At 39.9% G+C, this 21,514-nt stretch overlaps 1 protein-coding gene across 3 annotated transcripts in view; it reads left to right on the top strand.

The window, feature by feature from the left end:
- mgat4b (alpha-1,3-mannosyl-glycoprotein 4-beta-N-acetylglucosaminyltransferase B) overlaps window positions 1-21,514 on the top strand; it is a 155,912-nt gene that overhangs the window by 88,544 nt on the left and 45,854 nt on the right. For all 3 annotated transcript variants that reach the window (XR_014031423.1, XM_081383568.1, XM_081383569.1), the window contains exons 7-8: window positions 4,547-4,622; window positions 7,584-7,698. Coding sequence is in view for 2 of the 3 variants with exons in the window: in XM_081383568.1 (XP_081239694.1) it covers window positions 4,547-4,622; window positions 7,584-7,698 (191 nt within the window). In the remaining variant the exon portion in view is untranslated. The remainder of the gene's footprint in view (window positions 1-4,546; window positions 4,623-7,583; window positions 7,699-21,514) is intronic.

Genomic DNA, 21,514 nt, shown 5'->3' with positions numbered 1-21,514 from the left:
CACACACACACACACACACACACACACACACACACACACACACACACACATTCACACACAGACACACACACACTTCCAGCATCTCTGATCTGTCAGTTCAGTTTAATTAACACAAACACACAATTAAACCTCAGAATGTCACTGCTTACACTCTCTCTCATACACACGCGCACACACAGACACACACGGACTCACACACACACACTCACATTCACACACACAAACACAGACACACACATATTCACACTGAGACACACAGTTACACAAACACACTCACATTCACACACAGACATAAGTGTACAGCGTGTCTCTAGTATTCCTCCTAAATAAAAGCAAAAAGTGAAGGATTTAAGACAGAAATATTAGTATTGTAACTTGTAGTGTAAGTAAAACTCTAGTGTGAATGTAATGTGGACTGCAGCTATAAGATGTTTGAGTGCACTTTAAAGTCCGGCTACAGAGTCAGAGTGAAGCGCGTACTAAAGATCGGGCCGGAGTTTAACAGCTCCAGCACTGAAGGGGTTAACACACACTCGCTCTGGGTGCAAACAACTGAAGAGGTCCGCTCAACCTCATGTTAGTCCGTTTCGCAATCACGTCTCTCTCCAAAGCGCTTCTCTCTGGACACACACACACACACACACACACACACACACACACACACACACTCATCACTTTCTCCTCATGTAAACCATCAGGACTGATGGCAGTAAATATGTTCATTAATGTGTGTTTGTGCTCAAAGCCTGTCGGATCTCATCAGGTCAAGCAGTCTGATGACCAGATCAACACACACACACACACACACACACACACACACACACACACACACACACACACACACACACACACACACACACACACTCCAGCACACACTCCAGACAATAACCAGTCAGCCAAGACACCCACAGATCCCTTTACACCGCATTCATTTCTGTTTTTGTGCAGTATTTTTTAGTAGTAGTTGAAATATTGCTGTTTTTTGAGTTTTCTGAACAGGTGGTGTTTATACGCAGAAGATGAATTATTCAGTCGTTCCACATGTGAACAACTTGCATGTGTTTATTCGAATGCCTCAACATTTGGTTCAGTGTGAAACTCATTTCACTTTCATTACACTAAATTAATTCCAGTGTTTTAGAGGGTAAAGAGTGCGACCGTCTGTAAACAACCAACGTGAGTTCAGTGTGTTTTAATCTGACATAGCGTGACTGCACTAGTGTGTGTGTGTGTGAGTGTCTGTGTGTGTGTTTTCACGATTCTTTGATGAATAGAAAGTTCAAAAGAACAGCATTTATTTGAAATATAATCTTTTGTGTCTTATAAATGTCTTTACTGTCACTTTTGATCAATTTAATGCATCACTGCTGAACAGAAGTATTCATTTTTTTAAGTAATATATTTGATTAAATAATAATGACAGTTATATAAATAATAACATTATACTAATAATGATGATGATGACGCTGATATTTGTGGTCAGTTTTCCTGATATCCTCATGCTCAAACTGACTGTATCTCCATATTTTAATGCGGTTCTTCCTGGAATCTTTGCCATCTCTCGCTCTCCTCTGAGTTTGCATGAAAGCGAGAGTTGAATGGTGTCCATTCTCATTGCCTGACATTACTTCCTTCATCACACCAGTTCTGGAGAAGCGCAGATGCAAACACAGAGGTTCTCCCGCTGGTTGTGTGTTTGTGTTGTTCAACAGATCAGATAAGAAGCTCTGATGTAAATGTGTGTGAAAGTACTCGTATGGCCTCTATCAAATCAGTTCCTTGTCTCACAGCAACACACACTCAGTTCGTATGTGTGTGTATGTTTATGTAAAGTAGAGACACTCAAAGACAGGCTTGTGCGTTTATCGTTTCCACACCATCTGTTGGCATGTGTGCCACTGTCTCCTATCCTAGTGTAATATAGACAGAGTGAGCCATTGATAGGTCGCAATTACAATATTCACTGTGCAAAAGAAAAATCCCATATTTGAGATTTGTTATTCATTCATTCCAGTGACAAAAATAGGCAGATATCTGACAGACTGATTTGTTGAATGACCTAACACAAGCTGTTGTGTAATGCAATCTGTCTATAGATCAAGCGCTGAATACCAGTTTAAAGTGGCTGAAAATTATCAAACCGGATTATAGATCGTATCAAACATACAGTATCTTTATTTTACAGTGCAACATGGGGTATATGAGAAACTATTTGTCTTTCTGGTCATGCATCATTTCACGGAGACAGAATGGACACTTTTGGACAAAAATATTTCAACAGATTTTCTTTTTTTAATAAGTCGGCATTTAGGTGTATTTACCACAGTGTACAATGCATTTACACTGAAATTACACAAATAATGTTATGAGATGCATGTTTTAACGACAAAATTTTAAACAAAAAATATAAAATGATGGAAAAATGCAATGATACTTCTGCTTATGAAAGTAAAACTGTTGCAGCAAGTGTCTCAATGCATGAGTCATTGTATGATTCACTCAACCAATTTGATCAAAACGGCTGATTCATTCAAGAACAGAGCGGCTGGTTGTGTATTCAGTGATCCGTTCATGAAGACAATCATCCCTTTGTTCTTGACTCGCCCGATTCATTCTCAAAGTGAATAATGTAGTGTTCAGAACGCCACTGTGAAGCTTGCTTTGCTGTGGTTTGTTTGAGCTATTTTCTTTAGCAAAAACAGACAGTATTGACAAAAACTTCACGTAATATTGACTTCTATATTGAACTGTTTTATAAAATCAAATTTGCAGTCATGCTGATATCCAGAAAAACAGCTCTCTTGTTTGTCTTGTCTTGCTATGTTTTGCCCTCAGATCTCGAGTTTCCTGAAGTCTCCATTCATTTCCTGACACTAGCAATCTTTCATAAACCATTAGTCGCATACTTTAACAATTAACCTACTAGTGATCTCATATAATAGGCAGAACTATTAAAACTCGATTTTAACAAATCAGGAAAAGTGGTTAAAAAAACACCCACTGATCGTAACATGGCTTTTTTGTTCTGTAAAAACTCAATTTTCTGCCCAACAGCAGCATTGTCTCAGCCAATGGCTTGAGTTTGGGGCGGGGCTTTCAGTTCGACTGACCAATGGCAGATGGACGAGAGTTCAGGAATATGGAATAGGAATGTTTCCACACTTCACCTTTAAAGGAATGGTATTTTTAAAGCTGCAGTCCGTAACTCTTTTGGGTTAAAAATCATCCACAATAAAAAATTTAGCAAGTACATAACCAGTCATCTGCTTGCCTGAGCTCAATTCAAACTGGTAAGCTCGTAATAATGTATTTAACTCCAGTGGTACTGGTGGCTTTCTGCGTGAAATTCGAGCATGTCTTTGCGTCATTACGTCACATCTGTCCACATTACGTCACATCTGTCCACATAAAGAAGAGTCTCGGCTAGTAGGCTATATTGCGTGTGAGGATGCTGGAGATTTATAGCCTTTTCTCACAGCACTTGATATAATTAAACTTATCAATTTGATGGTGGATCCAGAAAGGTACAAACGACGATCACCAACTGGAGATTCACCCGTTGTAAAATGCAAAAGACTTCGGACTTAATAAAATAAAATTAAATAGAATTAAATCGGACTAAATAAAATAAAATAGAATAAAAGAGACTGCGAGCGGCCCATGCGAAAACAAGGTTAATATCGGAAGGGCATTAAATGTAGTCACGCAAAGCTGATGTTGTTAACATTAACAATTTGAGAACAAAGTATACTTTGCATGTATGTGATATGATAAGCGATCGTTAGATTTAATCAGCGTGATTTACTGCAATGCTTTTTCCCCTAGTTGGGCAGAACAGAAGTGGATGTTACTTGTTCAGATGACATTTTCTGGTGAAGATTCATATGTTGGTCATACTTCCCAATAGTAGAATCTGTGATTGCGATTGCCAGTATCCACACCAGTGGCGACTGACAGCCGCACATTCTCCTCAAAACACCGGATTCATCCGCGCTGTGCCGAGGCACAACCCACGTAAAGTTGATCATTCCGTGAATAACTGCAATTGCAGATTTCGAACAGAGATGGCGACAAAGAGGAAAAACTACGTACTGCAGCTTCAAGTAAATAATAAATTAAATTAAAGTTATTATTTACTATAAATGTACTTCTGCATTGTACCTCCAAAAACACTCCAGTGTCAGAGATCAGACTTTTCACGGCATGATTGACGTCAGTGATGAGAAGAGAAGACGTTAGTCTGGATGTGCATTAGCTGAACTGAAGGAGATGCCGGAGGGAGAGGAGTTCTGCTCTGTTCCTCACACACGAATATCAGAGGCTCTTAGAAGACTCGGAATAGCACACAAACTCATGGACTATTTTTGTGAGACGTTTGTTGTCATTTTTTGTGCTTCGTAATTTAAAAGCGCATCCGTGTTCATTAAACACTGGACAAACAGCAGCTGCCACAAACAGTCATCACTCATCACTGTTAACACTGTGTGTTTGTGTATGCGTGGCTGTGTTTTATTCTGCGTAACGCGAATGCTGATTGTGTTTGCAGGTGGAGAACGAAGCAGAACCTGGATTACTGCTTCCTGATGATGTACGCCCAGACTAAAGGAACCTATTACGTCCAGGTACGATTAAACCAAATCACAGATTCACACTGAACAGATCCTTGGAGAACGTGAACTAAATCACAATTACTGGGTCTATATCATGAACTGAGCTCGTTCCAGAATGGATTTTTTTTTACATGTACTGTATTGAGGCAATAAATAAGTGATAATGTACAGTCAGCCGGTCCAAATAAACCCTGGCAGTCGTCTTGTCTTCTGGGAACTGTGGGAAATGGATTCCGGAGGAAGTGGAAAGCTCTTATAAAGATAAGCTGATCTTTGAGGAAAGCTACTGTTGCACTTCTTTTGAAGAATGTTCTTTTATGATCTTTTTTGTGTTTAGATAAAGCCAACACAAGTCCTATATCCTCCCCTCCCGATGAGTCGTTCACTTCAGAGCGCGCTCTCTGACACTGATGTGTGTGACGGCTGCTTTTCTCAGGAAAGAGCAAAGTTCAGCCTCCACTTTATTTTCTGTTTAGCACTCCCAACACACGCATGAAGCTCTCACAGCCTGGGGCGTTTAAAGACAAGAAAACGCACTCTTCCAGCGCAGAATCCCGTAATTCAGCGGAAGGTCATGGAATTTGGCAATTTTTGGATGAATGAATCAAAAGCAGGCCTGTAGGATGAATCAGTGTGTCTGTGAATATTAAAGCTGTTGAATCTGACGATGTTCTGCTCGCTCGTGGTGTTTCAGCATCTCACTGTATGAACGCATGAGTCTCTTCTGCAGCGTCTCACCATTTCACTTGAGAAAACTCTTCATATACACACAAAAACTCAAAGCTCTACTTCACAACATGTCAAAATAAAAGTTCGGTTTAACTTATTATTTATATTAAGAAATATAATAAATTATAATTATAACAAAAAATATATTACCATTTCATATAGTAGAGTGTACCTCTTCAGGTGGTAGTGGTAGTAATAATAATAATAAGAATATAACAGTAATAAAGATTATTAAAACACAGAATCCCAACAGTCTTCATTACAATCTGCCCATATATAAGTTCGTTCTAACTAATATATTACTATCGGACAGTAGAATGTACTTCTTAAAGTAATAATAATAATAGTACAATTTATTAAAAAAAATATTTTTAATATGTTTTATTTTAAGCAGTAATCTTGCAAAAAATTATTATAAAATTTTCATTTGATTGTCAGATCAGTGAACTACAGCTCCCAGCATGCAGCTCAGTGTTTAAATATGTCCGTATCCCAGAATACACACACATGGCAGAGCTCTAATGCTAACTTCTCCTGTTAGCCGAATTACGATTTACCTAGTGGGAAATTAGATGTGATGCCCTCTCAAGTCATATTTACCACTGGGAAACTCTGAGATTATTTTGATACCAGAGTTCCTGCGTTTGACGGGCCAAAAACTTCGAACGTGGCGGAGCGGAGAACGATTGATGTTACTGCTGTTCTCTATTAGTTTTTCCACAACAGATACATCGCCTTGTCTTTGTGTTAAAGTAGTGCATGTTCACATACAGTTGTGAATTATTGGCACCCCTGGTGAATATGATCAAAGATGGCTGTAAAAATAAATGCTTTGTTTATCCTTTTGATCTTTCAATTTGAAAAATCTAACCTTTTATTGAAGTAAAATAATTGAAAAAGGGGGGTAAAAATTAAAAAAAGATTAAATCGGATTTATATCCGTTTTGCCCTGAACCTAAAACATATTTTTGTGAACAAGTGTGCTAAAAAATGTAAATATGAATGAGAATATTCTTTAGAGATATTTTACTTTAAATAAAAATTCTAGGGGTGCCAATAATTATGGTCAACATGTTTTGTAGAAGAACATTTATTTCATAAATTGAATTTCCCCCCACTTTCAATTCTTTTACAATGATTTCTTTTTAATGAAAGATCAAAAGGATTATAAATGCAGATTTAATTTCAGATTTAATTTTACAGCCATCTTTGATCATATTTACCAGGGGTGCCAATAATTCTGACCACAACTGTATATTAATAACCATTTGAAGCGTATTGTATGTTTTATACACAGCAAAAATAGCCTGTATTCAAGCTGAATATCGAGATGTGAATGTTCCAGAATAGCTGTGAAGACATCATAAATCACCATATTTGAAAGTAAAGTTGTATTTGCCATTACAATGTTTTTATATTCTGTGTCCTCCTGATAGTAAACCTATATAAAGGTAACCAATCAGATCAACGTGTGATCGTCAACTGAGCTGAGCGAGTGAGTGGAGGCGGGGCTCATTTGCATATTAATAGAACCGCGTATACTAAATGAGGCAAGGGTGTCGGGTTACATTCAAGATATTTTAAGTCATAAAGAATTTTTTTTCAAAGAAAAAACTTTTAAATATGTCATTTTGGTGATCAAAGATGAGTTTTATTGACTTTAAATTACTGACTACAGGGGACTCTAGATTTTCTTTTCTAGTCATACCGCCCTGCAGTTATGTTTATTTAATTTCAAGGTCATTGTTTTATTTAATGGTTTTAATTATGGTTCAATTCTAGTTTTATTTATCTATAACAAACCTGGTTCAGACGGACACGATCAATGACACAGAAGTGTTTTACGGATCTCGTTTCCATTACTGCCAGAAAGAAATCTCAGCGCCAATAAGATCATACGTTTTCATGTCCAGAAAGGCTGTTATGTTAAACTTCTGGACTCTTGTATTAGCGAAACAAATTCTGAACAGCGGAAAACATTTAAAACCATTTGATTTTCTCTCTTCTCCCTTTGATAAAATGCATGTGAAATTTGGACCAAATTATCATTTTACGTGCAGTTGCCTGTGCTTTCAGATGGGAGAACAGAAAGTATATTAACTTCTGCAAAAATTACACACTTCACCTTTAAATCATTTAGCCTTTAGATACCCCCCCAAAAAAGAACTGAACTTGTCCCTATTATATGCAAATGACTCGGATCCACTTCTTCTTCAGCATTCTCTCTCTCTCTCTCTCTCACAGCTAGAGGATGACATTGTTGCACGGCCAAATTACTTCACCACGATGAAGAACTTCGCCCTGCAGCAGCCGTCGGAGGAGTGGATGATTCTCGAGTTCTCCCAGCTGGGCTTCATCGGTGAGTCTCACTGCTATCCTCCTCTTCCAGCACACACACACTCACACTGGGTTTCCTCCACATGGACAGATCCTTCTCACACTCAAACTGTATAAACCCATTATAAAGCTGCTTATGTCTCCAGGAGTGGATGAACTGTTGAGGTCGCTAATGAAAGTAATATTTTCAGAGCTTCACATCTTCACATGGGATGAGAAAGTGATTTGGTCTCTGAAATGAAATTGTCGCCTCCTCTCATAAGGTTCACATTAGTCTCCACCTGAGAAATGTCATGGAGTGAGTCGAGCCAGACCCAGACCTGTCAGTGCCAGAACCAGATGACAAAGCAGATCAGAGAAAACCAAACTTACAGGAATTGATGGTTACACTTTATTGTGAAAGTCCACCTTAGACATTCTACTAACTATAAATAACTTATCAACTACATGTCAATTAACTCTCATTGTAGTATTAGTGGACCTTTAGGTTAGGGTTAGTAGAATGAGTTGACATGTAGTTGCAAATGCAAATAACTAAGTTTTCTCATGTATTGACTGACGGCTCTCTTGTCCTCATGTAGAGAGGAATTGTGGGAAAGAGCAGAGGTGTGTGTGTGTGTGTGTGTGTGTGTGTGTGTGTGTGTGTGAACATGATGGGGATTGTAGATCTAGAGCATTTACTCATCTCACTTACACAAAAACAGATTCAGTGTTCCTCACAATGAATAAACACAGTGTAATGCAAACTTAGAATATTACGCAAATCTCCAATAATTAAATAACACATATACTTTATGTATTTAATCTCACTTTACTAAGCAATGTCTTTGCTGCTGACCTTCGATGATCCAATTCAACCATATTAAAAGCAAAAGTGGCTTTAGAGAGACATCTCATTTGTTTAATTGTTGTTTTTTATTGCTGCGCCCTCTACTGTTCAGTCGTGAATTTGCATTTCCTTCAGCCTGAGGCTCATTCACTTATAGGGCCCTATCTTGCACCCAGCGCAACTGACTTTGTACACCGACGCATGTATCATTCCTATTTTGCTCCTGACGCGCAGCGGACTTTTCCCTCCACAGACGCACGTCGGCAAATTAGGGAATGAACTTGCGCTCCCGGGGGCGGTTCAGTGAAAAGAGGAGGCGTGTTCCGGCGCAAACGTTCCCTGGTGCTATTTTGCAGTTTCAGAAAACAATTCCGCCACAGACCAGGAGAAACCTCGTCTAAAGTCAGTGACTTGTTGCGCATGTTATTCATATGCTATTTTAAGGGCGCATACTTGGCCATAATGTAGTTGTGCACACACTTTGCTTATCTCATCTACACACAGTGTTATGAAGCATCAGAGTCTGGGGGATCCATTCGCAGCGTGATTTATTAATAAGAGTAGTCAAACAGGCAAAGGTCAGAACCAGCAGATACAGCAGTGAAGACAAGGCTTAATCGTAGTACAAAACCAGGCAGAAGATCAGGGCAGGCAGCAAACAATCAAAGTCAGAGATCCAAGCAGAGGTAACGTAGGCAGGCAGCAGACGGAGAAATCCAGAAACGGGCAAGGTCAAAAATACAAAAAAGCAGTCACAGGAATAAACGCTTAGTAGAGTTCACAACAGTAAAACAAGACTTCGCAGTGAGGGTGAGAATGTGTGAGACATAAATAGTCCATAGAATGAGGATCAGGTGTGACTGTAATCAGGAACAGTGCAGGTGAATAATGCAGTGCAGGTGTATGAAGTAATCAGTCCAGGTAGATGCAGGATGGGAAATGTAGTCTGTGAGTGAATATGATAGTCTTATGTGGAGTGCCCTCTGGTGGCTCTCAAGGGCACTCCAGCTGGTGACCGTTACACACAGACACAGCAGTTTTCATTTTTAGAAAACCATACATTATTACAAGGAAAAATATTACCACACAAGGGAAATCATTGTTCTGTCCATGAAGATGTGAAAAAATAGGCATAAATCTAGCTTACACATTTACCCAAATTATTATACGCCTGTTTAAGCGAAGCTAATCTGGGTGTGTTTCTCCATCCCCAATGTCACTTCTGTGTGTTTTACGGCCCTGACGAGAGCGTTGGTCTCCTCGGCTGTGAACCGCTCCTGGCAAATCCGCCGTTATAATAGCAATCCGCCATGGAACAAGCGCGCCTGCTCTTAAAGGGAATGTGAGATGACGCTCTGATTGGTTTATTTCACGTTACACCCAAACCACACCTATGAGTAATGAAGCGACTTCAGACCAACACATTTTAGATTTGCGTCGGGCGCAAGAGTCATTTATCCCGCCGCTATAATAGCAACAGCGCCCGAGATCCGCCCACAAAGTTACTTGCGTTTCACGCTTGATATTTGCGTTTCAGATCGTTAAAATAGGGCTCTTGGTGTGAAAGGACCTTTGCTTTTGCCAAAATAGAGCTTTTTTTGTTGTTATTTAAAAGCAAACAAACAAGCTCAGCGCTGGTGAGAAAAACATCCCAAAAGTAACGTAATGCATTGCTTTAAAAAAAATATTAGTTGTTTTTTGGAGTAGCACAAGATTGTAACACATTACTAGTAACTTTCCCCAACACTGGCGAAGTTATGTACAATTTTACTATACAGTATGGTTTTGTTGTTATGACTGCGTAACACCCAAAACAGCTGTCAAAATGAATCCCGAACAACTTTACAGCTCAAATAACATAGTGTTTTTAACATAGTAATGTACTGTAAGTGTTTGTATAAATGATAATCTTCAAGTTTCTGCTTTTAAACCCTCCAAAAATTGTCCTCATTCCCTTCCATTGTAAGTGCCTAACCTTGATATTTTTTTAAATGAAAACTAGAGACAGGTCTAAATCATATTTTGTGCTAACCAACATTACAGACACGAATGTTCTCAACTGAGCTTAAGTGTTAATGAACCCGCAATATTCATTTAAAAAGATTTAGTATTTTTCTTGACCTATTTGACATTATAGTCTGCTGTTTAACTCGTGTAACTAACATGAACTTTTTTCTCTTTTCTCTATTTCTTATATCCTTTACGTTAATTGCGCCCTCTAGTGGTGATTAATTAATAAAGATGAATTCACATAATGAAGGCACCAGTGTATTCCTCCTTTGACGAAACGAAGTCATGCGGGTTTGGCACAACAGGAGTGAATAATGACAGAGTTTACATTATTTAAATTACCCAACTCTATTGTTTTGGTACTTCAGTTCTCTATCCATTCATCCACAAGTCTAACTTGGCTAACTGCGTCTAAACTCTGAGTTTAATCAGTTGGGGTTCAATTAGAGTCCCAGTCAAACCTGTGGAACTGGCAGCCGCAGTGATTGCTCTGCTATGATGTGTGTTTGAAATGAAGGCTAATTATGTTGATGATGGTGATCAGTGCTGGCTCAGGGCCTCGAGGGATGGGATGGGAAAAGATTGATTTTGAGAGCTCTCGGCTCAGAGAAGTGGAAACTCACCGCTGGGGCGATGAGTCGGTGAGTTAGTGGAGAAAATGAAGACTGTATGAACTCAATTATATCAGAACAACACCTGTAAAAGCCGGGAAGTGTGTGTTTAAATCAGGCCATGCGAGGATGACGTGACCAAGGGTTGAAAAATGGTCTATAGCTTTAGAAAACATCCGATCTTCACCAGCATTTACATTTTATGGATTTGGCAGACGCTTTTATCCAAAGTGACATTTTATCAGTTCATGCTTTCCCTGGGAATTGAAGTTGCTTTATATTTTTGTGGAAATATGATGATTACATAATCTGTTTTTCCATTTTTTTTTTTGTGTATGTTAGCTTTAACTAATATATCATGAACTATGAATAATAGTACATTTATAAAGTAACTTCAATGCCTAAAGCACTTAAATGTGTGCTATCAGTGTTGACTGATGTGGTGTTGGTGTGACAAATACATTTTCAGTGGATTTACTCATCACAAGGGCTGAGGCAAACACACTCTTCATTGTTAGCTGACTGAATTTAAACCGACTGTTCTGACACCGGTCTCGCTTTAGACGAGCACAAGTCTGTTTGTGTCGGTTCTGCTGGGACTGGTTTGATCCCATGGACTTTAGTCATGTTCCTCCTCATGATCAGCCCATGTGATGAGCAACAAATGAGCTGAAATACTCCAGCTCAGACCAGTTTAAGATGGCAACCGGCTTCTAGTGGGTCTAGATGGTTGGTCCTTTGGATTATCTGCTGGTGGAGCTGGTTTCTGGCGTGTAGACCATGTTGGTCGAGCTGGTTAGAGCTGGTAGAGCATCTTGAATCAGCAAGAAAAAAGTTTAACCATGTCAAAGTCGACATGACATGGAAGTTGTGCTCGTCTTTTCTTCCCTATTGTGATGTATATCCAAGTTCCTTGCTCAGGAACACACATAAATCTTGCCACAATGCACCAGCTTAAGTAATGATTATAAATGTGTCGGGGAAAAATAGCAAGGAGACATTTTAATTGTTTATTAATAAACTAGTGTTTTCTGAGTCTGTTTTGTCTGTAAAGATGAAGATGACGATGCTGACTCTCCACAGGATAGTGAACGCGCCTATAGAGAGAAGTGCAACCTTTAAACGGATTACATTAACAAAGAGTATTTGTTTACGATTTGAATTGGCTCGTTTAAAAGTAGACATTTCAAGCTTTATTTCTCATGTCTGTAGGGCAAGTATTCACTGAGTTTGGGTTCATATTTGTGATTGCGCCGGCGCCTCCATGTCATGCAGTAAAGCGCGCTATACTTTAGCTTTCACTCTCCACACTAACACTTGGATATGCGCCTAATAAGCGCACCTTTATCTAGGTTAACCTTAGAACAAGTGGCAATGCCAGACAGATTATTCCTCTGTATGTTTAACAAATCAAATTATGCAAATCTTGTCTGTGGGGAGTTGATTGGATGGTTGTGGTTTGCTATTGGCTGATCTCATGTGAGTGACAGGTTATAGCTCCGCCCTCGTCATCAGAGAAGAGAAGAGATGCTGCAAGAGGAACTTATTCTGAGTCGAGATTACCAGGAACATGAGTTTAAAACAACAAGGATACATTGTTTAGAATAAACACTGAAATATTCCATTAAAAAATAGGAATTGTCAATTTTATGGAGACTTTAAGCTTGTATAAACTGTTGTTTGCTAATTCTGGCCTGCTCGCCGTGACCAAGAGTTCTGGCTATTTTTGCAGTAATGAGCAAGAAGGCTGCCAAGCCAGATGAGGTTAAGAGTAAAACGGCCTAATGGCAGAAAAGAAACGAGCTGACATGCCAACAACACCAGAGCACATGACCCAGCCGGTTCTGGCTATTAACACCTCGCTCAAGTCAGCTCATTTCTGTCTTTTACACACACACATGCATATTTCTCTAGAGTCTTTCTTTGCTCTTTTACTCTAATAGGTCCCAAAGCAGCAGTGAAGCTGTGATTGATGCTGCTCTCTGTCCGTATCACACTCACACACACACTCACGCACACACTCATTTTCTGTGCACTTTGTCATTTCAGCCTCCTACGCACACAATCACACATACAGCTACATTTTTAAATAACTTCCCCTTCCTCTTGCAGCATCTCTTCTCTGATGACGAGGGCGGAGCTATGACCTGTCACTCACATGAGATCAGCCAATAGCAAACCACAACCATCCAATCAATTCCCCACAGACACAATCAAGCCCCGCCCACATTTGTTCTTGTTCCAGAAGCGTTTTACTCGGTTTTAACTTTAACACTACATCTGTTGTAAACCTAAAAATGTAGCTTAAAAATTCTATCTGTGCAATATTCCTTTCAAATAAATGACACTTTGTTTTATATTATATTACGTTAATATATCATAAGATATACATGTGCATAAAATATTTGAACTGGAGGAATCTGGTTGTATTAATACTCTTTAATTTGTTACTATTTTTTCCCTTTTAATAATAATTGTGTAATAAGATGTGAATAGTGTGTGTGCTGTGTAAAGGCACATGTACTGCAGGAGTGTGTGTGTGTGTGTGTGTGTGTGTGTAACATGTGAGGACTGTAATGTGTGTGATGTGTTTTCAGTGAGGGTCTGTTCAGGGAAAAGCAAACATCTAACCCACGCTGCACTTCACTCGCTGTAACCCCTCAGCCCGTCTACAGTCAAAACTTGACAATCGTTATTTTTTATGGAATGTTTCAATATTTATTCTAAATGATTTATCGGTGCACATCATCATTAGTGTTAATAATCTCGACTCAGAATAAGTTCCTCTTGCAGCATCTCTTCTCTTCTCTGATGACGAGGGCGGAGCTATAACCTGTCACTCACATGAGATCAGCCAATAGCAAACCACAACCATCCAATCAATTCCCCACAGACACAATCAAGCCCCGCCCACATTTGTTCTTGTTCCAGAAGCGTTTTACTCGGTTTTAACTTTAACACTACATCTGTTGTAAACCTAAAAATGTAGCTTAAAAATTCTATCTGTGCAATATTCCTTTCAAATAAATGACACTTTGTTTTATATTATATTACGTTAATATATCATAAGATATACATGTGCATAAAATATTTGAACTGGAGGAATCTGGTTGTATTAATACTCTTTAATTTGTTACTATTTTTTCCCTTTTAATAATAATTGTGTAATAAGATGTGAATAGTGTGTGTGCTGTGTAAAGGCACATGTACTGCAGGAGTGTGTGTGTGTGTGTGTGTGTGTAACATGTGAGGACTGTAATGTGTGTGATGTGTTTTCAGTGAGGGTCTGTTCAGGGAAAAGCAAACATCTAACCCACGCTGCACTTCACTCGCTGTAACCCCTCAGCCCGTCTACAGTCAAAACTTGACAATCGTTATTTTTTATGGAATGTTTCAATATTTATTCTAAATGATTTATCGGTGCACATCATCATTAGTGTTAATAATCTCGACTCAGAATAAGTTCCTCTTGCAGCATCTCTTCTCTTCTCTGATGACGAGGGCGGAGCTATAACCTGTCACTCACCTGAGATCAGCCAATAGCAAACCACAACCATCCAATCAACTCCCCACAGACACAATCAAGCCCCGCCCACATTTGTTCTTGTTCCTGAAGCGTTTCACTCGGGATATACGTCACAAAAGACTAGCAACTTCCCTTTAATGCCAACTATAATTCATTTGATCAAATCCCAGAGCAATAGTAACAGTGTTGCTTGCCTTAGCAAACCCACTAAATACATAAACGCATACATCAGATGTGTTTTTGTCAGTATCATGTCTCAGTATTCAGATTTGAATGATCTCCCCCTACTTGCACAGGGTGAACGCTAAGTTGTTCCTGCCTGTTTTAGCTGAGGGATTGCATGCGTGACAGATGCGTCTGGATGAATGTGTTCTCCTGCTGTCAGTCAGCGTAACGGCTAGCAGAGCGCTGTCGCTAGCAGATCCTCACGCCTCACGCACAAGCTGCTAACTGGAGTGGTAGTGGGAAGCCAGCCATGACCGAGCTGTTCACATATGCACAGCACCAGTATAAACACACACATTCACTCTTTACATTGGTGTTACATTCATGTTCCTGGCAAACACTGTTCTGTCTGTGCAACTTAAAGGAAGTGTGAGGAAGCGTCAGTTTCCACTTCATCCACTAGCGTTCAGAAACATGCTAGTGTTGGGCAAACACAACTGCTTTGTGTTTATGATGAGGATGTACTGTATATACAGTGTGGAAAATTACTTTAGAAAGAACATGATGTGTTACAATATTATGTTACTTAAAAAGTAATTACTTTGTTACTTTTTATGGAAAGTGTGTTTCTTTTCCTCACTTGGGCTGTGTGTGTGTGTGTGTGTGTGTGTGTGTGTGTGTGTGTGTGTGTGTGTGTGTGTGTGTGTGTGTGTGTGTGTGTGTGTGTGTGTGTGTGTGTGTGTGTGTGAGTGAGTGAGTGAGTGTGCGTATACACCAGGAAATGTGTCTCTGCTCTTTTACAGATGAAGAGGGATGTTCCTAATGGAGAAATGCGTTGTAGAGTTTCCTGGTCATTTCTATTTTTTTGAGAACGTCTACCTTGTGAAAGCCGCAGAGTTTAATCACAAAGTTAACAATGAAGAGTGTAATTGTTTGGATATTAAAATGCTTTGGGATATTACTGGGATATTAGAAAGGCAACTGTAAGCCATTGGGAGGTGTGACATTCTGGAAAGTGTACGACACATACAGTAGCTACATTTCTTTTTGTTAGACTACATGTCTGTTTTTCAATGGACTTGAATGGAGCTGTTTTTGGTCCTGAGGAGGTGTAGTTCAGCTGGCTGCCAGCAGGGGCTCACCGGACCATAGACAGCTCAACCTGCACTCCTCTTTACACAGTTTGCCTCTGAAGAAAACGTGAAATCCTGCATTTTACTTTCATAAAATAAAATATATTGAAGTAAGTGGGATTTGTGTCTAAGAAAAGTCGATTAAAAACTGTGCTAGTTACAGGGTTGCCTGGCTGGAGTGAGATTTAGATGACATGGACTTGATCAATCACACGCCCCTATCTGAGGGTTTGAGAATGCAGCAATTCATCTTCATACTTAATTCTTAAGGTTAATGTTGTGTAAGATAAACTTTTTAGAAACTTTATTACTCCAGCAAGTCATATTTCCTACAGGTCAGTTTATCAAAGAAATAATGATAATAAGAATTCAAAGTAAGCAAGACTTATTTTCTTAATTTTATTTAAAATCAATAAATGACCTAGTTCTGGCATTGAGCTCTGGATGGTGCAGTCTGATAGGTCCTCAACTCATTTGGTAGCGATGACATCATTATCTACACAGCACAGCTGATTGGTTGCTGTTGCATCAGCGGTCTATGAGCAGCGCTCAACATTCAAACAAATACTGGCGTGTTGCAGTTAATGATGTGCAGCGCGCTTTCAGAAACCCTCCTCCTCCCCAGCTCCACCTGTACAGATCTGCTACGGGGTTAAACCATGTGTGTTACGTGTCTTAAATGCTCACAGTAATGTCTGTGAATGTTTTGGCTTTAGCAAGTCTCTGTACTTGCTCTGCAGCAGCAGCAGCGTAGCAGATCTATTCCATCAAGACCAAGCACATTAACACTGCCATATCCATTACCATGTGCGACAACAGCCCATGACGTCACTACCGGTGCGACCAGAGTATAAAGGACGCCTGTAGGACAAGTCAACAACTACTTGTGTCTGAAGGAGGTGTGGGCAGACATATCCAAAGTGTGGCAATGAGACGCGGTGTCTTGTCCCCTTCTCGGGAAACCAGGGTTTCATTTGTAACCAGGACGTTCCCTTTCGAATGGGAATTTGCAGAGATCCTGCAAAATTCCTAGGATGCTTTGGGGAACAAATACCCACTGTGCCATGCTGAGCGCCGTAGCAGCTGACATCAAGTCAGTGACTCCACGGTGCAAGGACCGGAGTCACCATTCCCCATCCTAGATAGTGCGCACCAGTGGCTGTCGTGACTCTATTCCCTGGGGACAGAAACCCCGGCTACACACCCCGCGGGCAGAGCTCGGGCCTGGTATTCTTACCAATACATTCAAGGGAATATGGCCAAGGATTAGGAATAATCTGTCTGTGGCTTCAGGGGTCACTAGCACGAATGGAGGTCTCAGGAACCCACTCTCAAACGAGAGGAAACCTAGCCAATATCATCAAGGAGGCTCGCAGAGAGCTCCACACTAAAAGATCACCTCACCAAGGAATCTTATGCGGATGACTCTGAAGACTGTCTAAATCGAGAGGAAACCTGACAACGCTTCCCTAAAGGTGGTTCTGCCAAGGACAGAGAGACATACGACCCGGCGGAGCCACTATCCAAACAGCTGTCGGGAGCGGACGACTCTCCGGAGCACTGGTTCTCAACCTGCGGCCCGCAAGTGCAAATTCCAGTTTTACAATTCATTTTGATTTTTAAATTAAATTAAAATGGTTTAAGTTTGAACTGTAAAGTTTTTTTTGGCATATCAAATAATTTTGGTGGTCATATATTATTTTCAGACATGAAAACTGCTATGTACTGACGCAGTGCAGTTAACGAACACTCACAAGCGCGCGCTTTGGCAGAATTCCAATAGTATCAGTAACGATTTTTATTTATTTATTTATGGATCAAAATGGACAAATGCGTTATTAGAGGAGCAAACTGAAATGAGGAACATACAAATGAAGGAACACATGCAAGCAAGAAGAGTCGTGGCATTAGAAGCGAAGGCAGGAGAGTAACTTTACTGGAAGAATGGAAGAATAGTTCTCTGTCAGTGAGTGAGATGGGCAGCCCGTTTGCTCTGTAGTAAAGTACTTGGCATATGCAAAAGCTACAATGTCAAAAGACATGTGAATTCGATGTGTTTGTTTGATATGCTTGCATTTTAAATCTATAAACCTAACAGCATCGTCAGCTGGAACTTGTTAGCGGATTCTGTGCAAGGGATTGCGACGGGACAGAATGCTTGATATCGTCAGAGATTGTAATTACAATGCGCTCAGTGTTGTTTGTAAAAAGATTTGAGTAACATTTGCATATTAAGGCGTTTGTGTCTTATAACATTGTTATTGTTTGGTGGCTATTATGATGATAATGAGAGTCATACAGCATTAAAATAGCTTCTTAAAGTGCTTATATATGGTTTGTGTATGTTCATTGCCAATTATTATCTTATTACTGTATTTTTTGTTTTTTGTTAGTAGTTTTTATTTGGTGGAATACATTGTTCTCATGTTCTCAAGTCACACTTCCACCAGTCATTTCAACACACCGTGAAACAAAGATGTGTTCTTGTTGTGTTTGTTGGTTTTGCAGAGTGTGACAGAAATAAAATACTGTATGTGCCACCAGAAAACACTGTGTGCAACATCTAGTTATAACAATAATATTATCTGCTAATACCATATTATTAAATCTGATTGGTTTGCATTGCTGACGTCATGTGTAAATGATATGCGGCCCGTGAGACTATAGTGCGGCCTAATTGCTCTAGAGCGAGAGGAGGCCTAGCAACACTCCAGCGTAAAGACAGCTCCACCAAGGAGGCTCACAGAGAGAACATATGATGGCACTGCCTGTAGCGGAATGATGCTGACGTCGGAACGAGCTCATTACAGGGAGCGGAGGACCTTGGCCCAAAACCGGGAAGATCCTAAATGACCAATGGGAGCTACCAGCTAAAGCTAGATATAACCATTGTGAAACCTGTGATATGATCTGAGACTCCAGCTCTCTCATAGTGAGTTGGGAATCCTACTAGCGGAGTGAACACACTTCCTGACGGATTCTCGAGATCGAAAGAGCTCATCCCTGCAGCGACTGGAAGAATGGCTTCAAGACCCGACCCGGGGGGGGGGGGGGGCTTCTGCTCTTCAGTCAAACCCGAGGGAAAACAGGCTCTCTAGACTACAACACTCACAAAGGTCAAGACAAGTCACCTTTATTATATATAGCGCTTTTTACAACACAGATTGTTTCAGAGCAGCTTTACAAAGGTTTCTGACGGTTTCCCGAGATCGCCACCATAGAGCAGTGCTATTGAGGCGGATATAAAAATAACACCTGCCTTCACTCTCGCTGCATCTAACTCCACAGAATTAGGCCTCAAACATTAGTAATAGCAGACCGGAAAGGGAACAATCTCATAAGACTCTACCTTTGCTCCGCCCACCACCTGATCCGCGGGGCACAGGCGCTCTATTCTCATCCCTCGAGAGAGAATAAACAACAAAGGTGCTTATCACAGTGACCGTCACATATATAGCGCGGACAATCACTAAATAATATCCCTCAGTTGAGAACAAAGAAGTAAAAGCTTCTTACCTGTCTCTTTCAGTCAGTTTCACAAATGCATCACGTGTTCCTTACCCAAACACATAAGGCTCAAGTGTCGTCTCTGGCACACACTTCCTGAAACGCTTGGCTGAGTGATCGTCTTCACACGTACATTACAAACGGATCCTGAAGACAAAAGAAATTGTTAACTTGTACTACAGGCGTCCTTTTATACTCTGGTCGCACCATTAATGATGTCATATGCTGTCGCCAGCCAACATTATTTCGTGTTTACACACGTGCTTCAGACACTGGTCACGCTGAAGGCTTTCCCCAAAGCATTCAAAAATGGAACCACAACTCGCTTCCTCTGACTATTTTATGAAATTGAAATATGTGAAACATTTATTAAAGAGGCCATATTATGCCCTTGTTGTTTCCGGCTCTACTAGAACAGGTTTTCCTGCTTGAATGTTGATTATTTTCCTCATGTTCTCCATTGTTGCGGCTCCTCTCTTCCCAGTCTGTCAGTAACGCTCTGTTTAGTTCCTGTCTCTATGAAGCCCCTCCTCCTGAAAAGCACACTGTGCTCTGATTGGCCGACCAATCACTGTTTGGGAAATGTCCTGCCCCTTACCATAACCGCCAGTTTAACACTAGAGGTGGGCGGATCGATCCTGAAGTATCGATACTATCGATACTGACGTGGTATCGAAAAGGATCGATCCTCACATAAAAATATCGATCCAAATGTGTGTTTTTTTACCAGTAATTTTTATTAATTTAGCACGTAATTTAGTGCATAAAATAAGCTTCTAAGTGGAAAAATAAGCAAATGTTCGTGAATAATTGTGTAGGATTATTTCTCCTAGTCTGGATACAAGACGAAACCAATCAATCACAGAGAGCGTTCGATTTCCGTTTGGGAAACGAAGCCATGCTTAGATGACAGAGAAACAATCGGGAGTTATTTCGCACGTTTCAAAATGTTGACGTCAGTAAGATTTTTTTTAACGAAATTAATATTTTTATTCATCAAGGATTGATGCATAAAATTGATCAAAAGTGACAGACAAATAAACAAATAATTCTGCATAAAAGAATGGTTCTGGTGGTTTCCACAAAAATATGTAATATTATTGTAAACATAATATGTTTTCAACATTGATAATAATAAGAAATGTTTCTTGAGCAGCAAATCATCATATTAGAATGATTTCTCATCATGAAGACTGGAGTAATGATGCTGAAAATTCAGCTTTGATCACAGGAATAAATTACAGTTTACTATTAAATTGTAATATTACAGTTTTTACTGTATTTTTGATCAAATAAATGCAGAAGAGAATTAAAAATCGAACAGACCCCAAACCTTTGAACCGTAGGCTAGTGAACAAAAGTGCATTTACTATAATTAGGGTAGTTTGGTAAAAGTCACTGACTACAGGCGAGTTGAGAGCACAAATCACAAAATATTGAAAACGTCTTCAGATTTAGCATATTAATGATGCATTCACCTCATAAATCATGACACACTGCTCTAGCACAGGAAAGTGCATGTAAGTTCAAGTGCATGCTTTTAAAATTAAAAAGTATATGTATCGGTATCGATATCGGCGATACTGGCCCTGTATTTACTTGGTATCGGATCGATACCGAATTTTGCAGTATCGCCCACCCCTATTTAACACACTACTAACTAACTCAACCAGGCCCCGCCCCTTTATTCTGCATATGAATTATTATAATGAGGAATATTGTGACGTGTTCGTTCCCGGAAGAAATTATCCTTATGTCGTTCGCTTGGTTTTTACATTCAAAAAAGTAATAGGGCATTTTCTACCCTGGTTTTGGGCCTAGCTCCTGAAACGCTCGGCTTTATGGGTGTGCCGCATTGAAGACTTGGAAGTAAACGCCCACTGCTATGATTGGATAACAGTTTTGCATATTATAATGAGTTTCATGTAATGCGCGAATTGGTGGGCGGGGCTAAACAGGCAGTGTTGAAGTAGGAATTGCTCTTCTTCTGTGGAGGCGGGGCTTGACACCCTCTGACCTCATAGATCCCCGCTGTGAAAAACCTGTCTTTCGCTGAG

The sequence above is a fragment of the Scardinius erythrophthalmus genome (assembly GCF_964197995.2).
Source record: "Scardinius erythrophthalmus genome assembly, chromosome: 13".
Taxonomy (NCBI): Eukaryota; Metazoa; Chordata; class Actinopteri; order Cypriniformes; family Leuciscidae; genus Scardinius; species Scardinius erythrophthalmus.
This window is presented reverse-complemented; position numbering and strand designations above follow the sequence as displayed.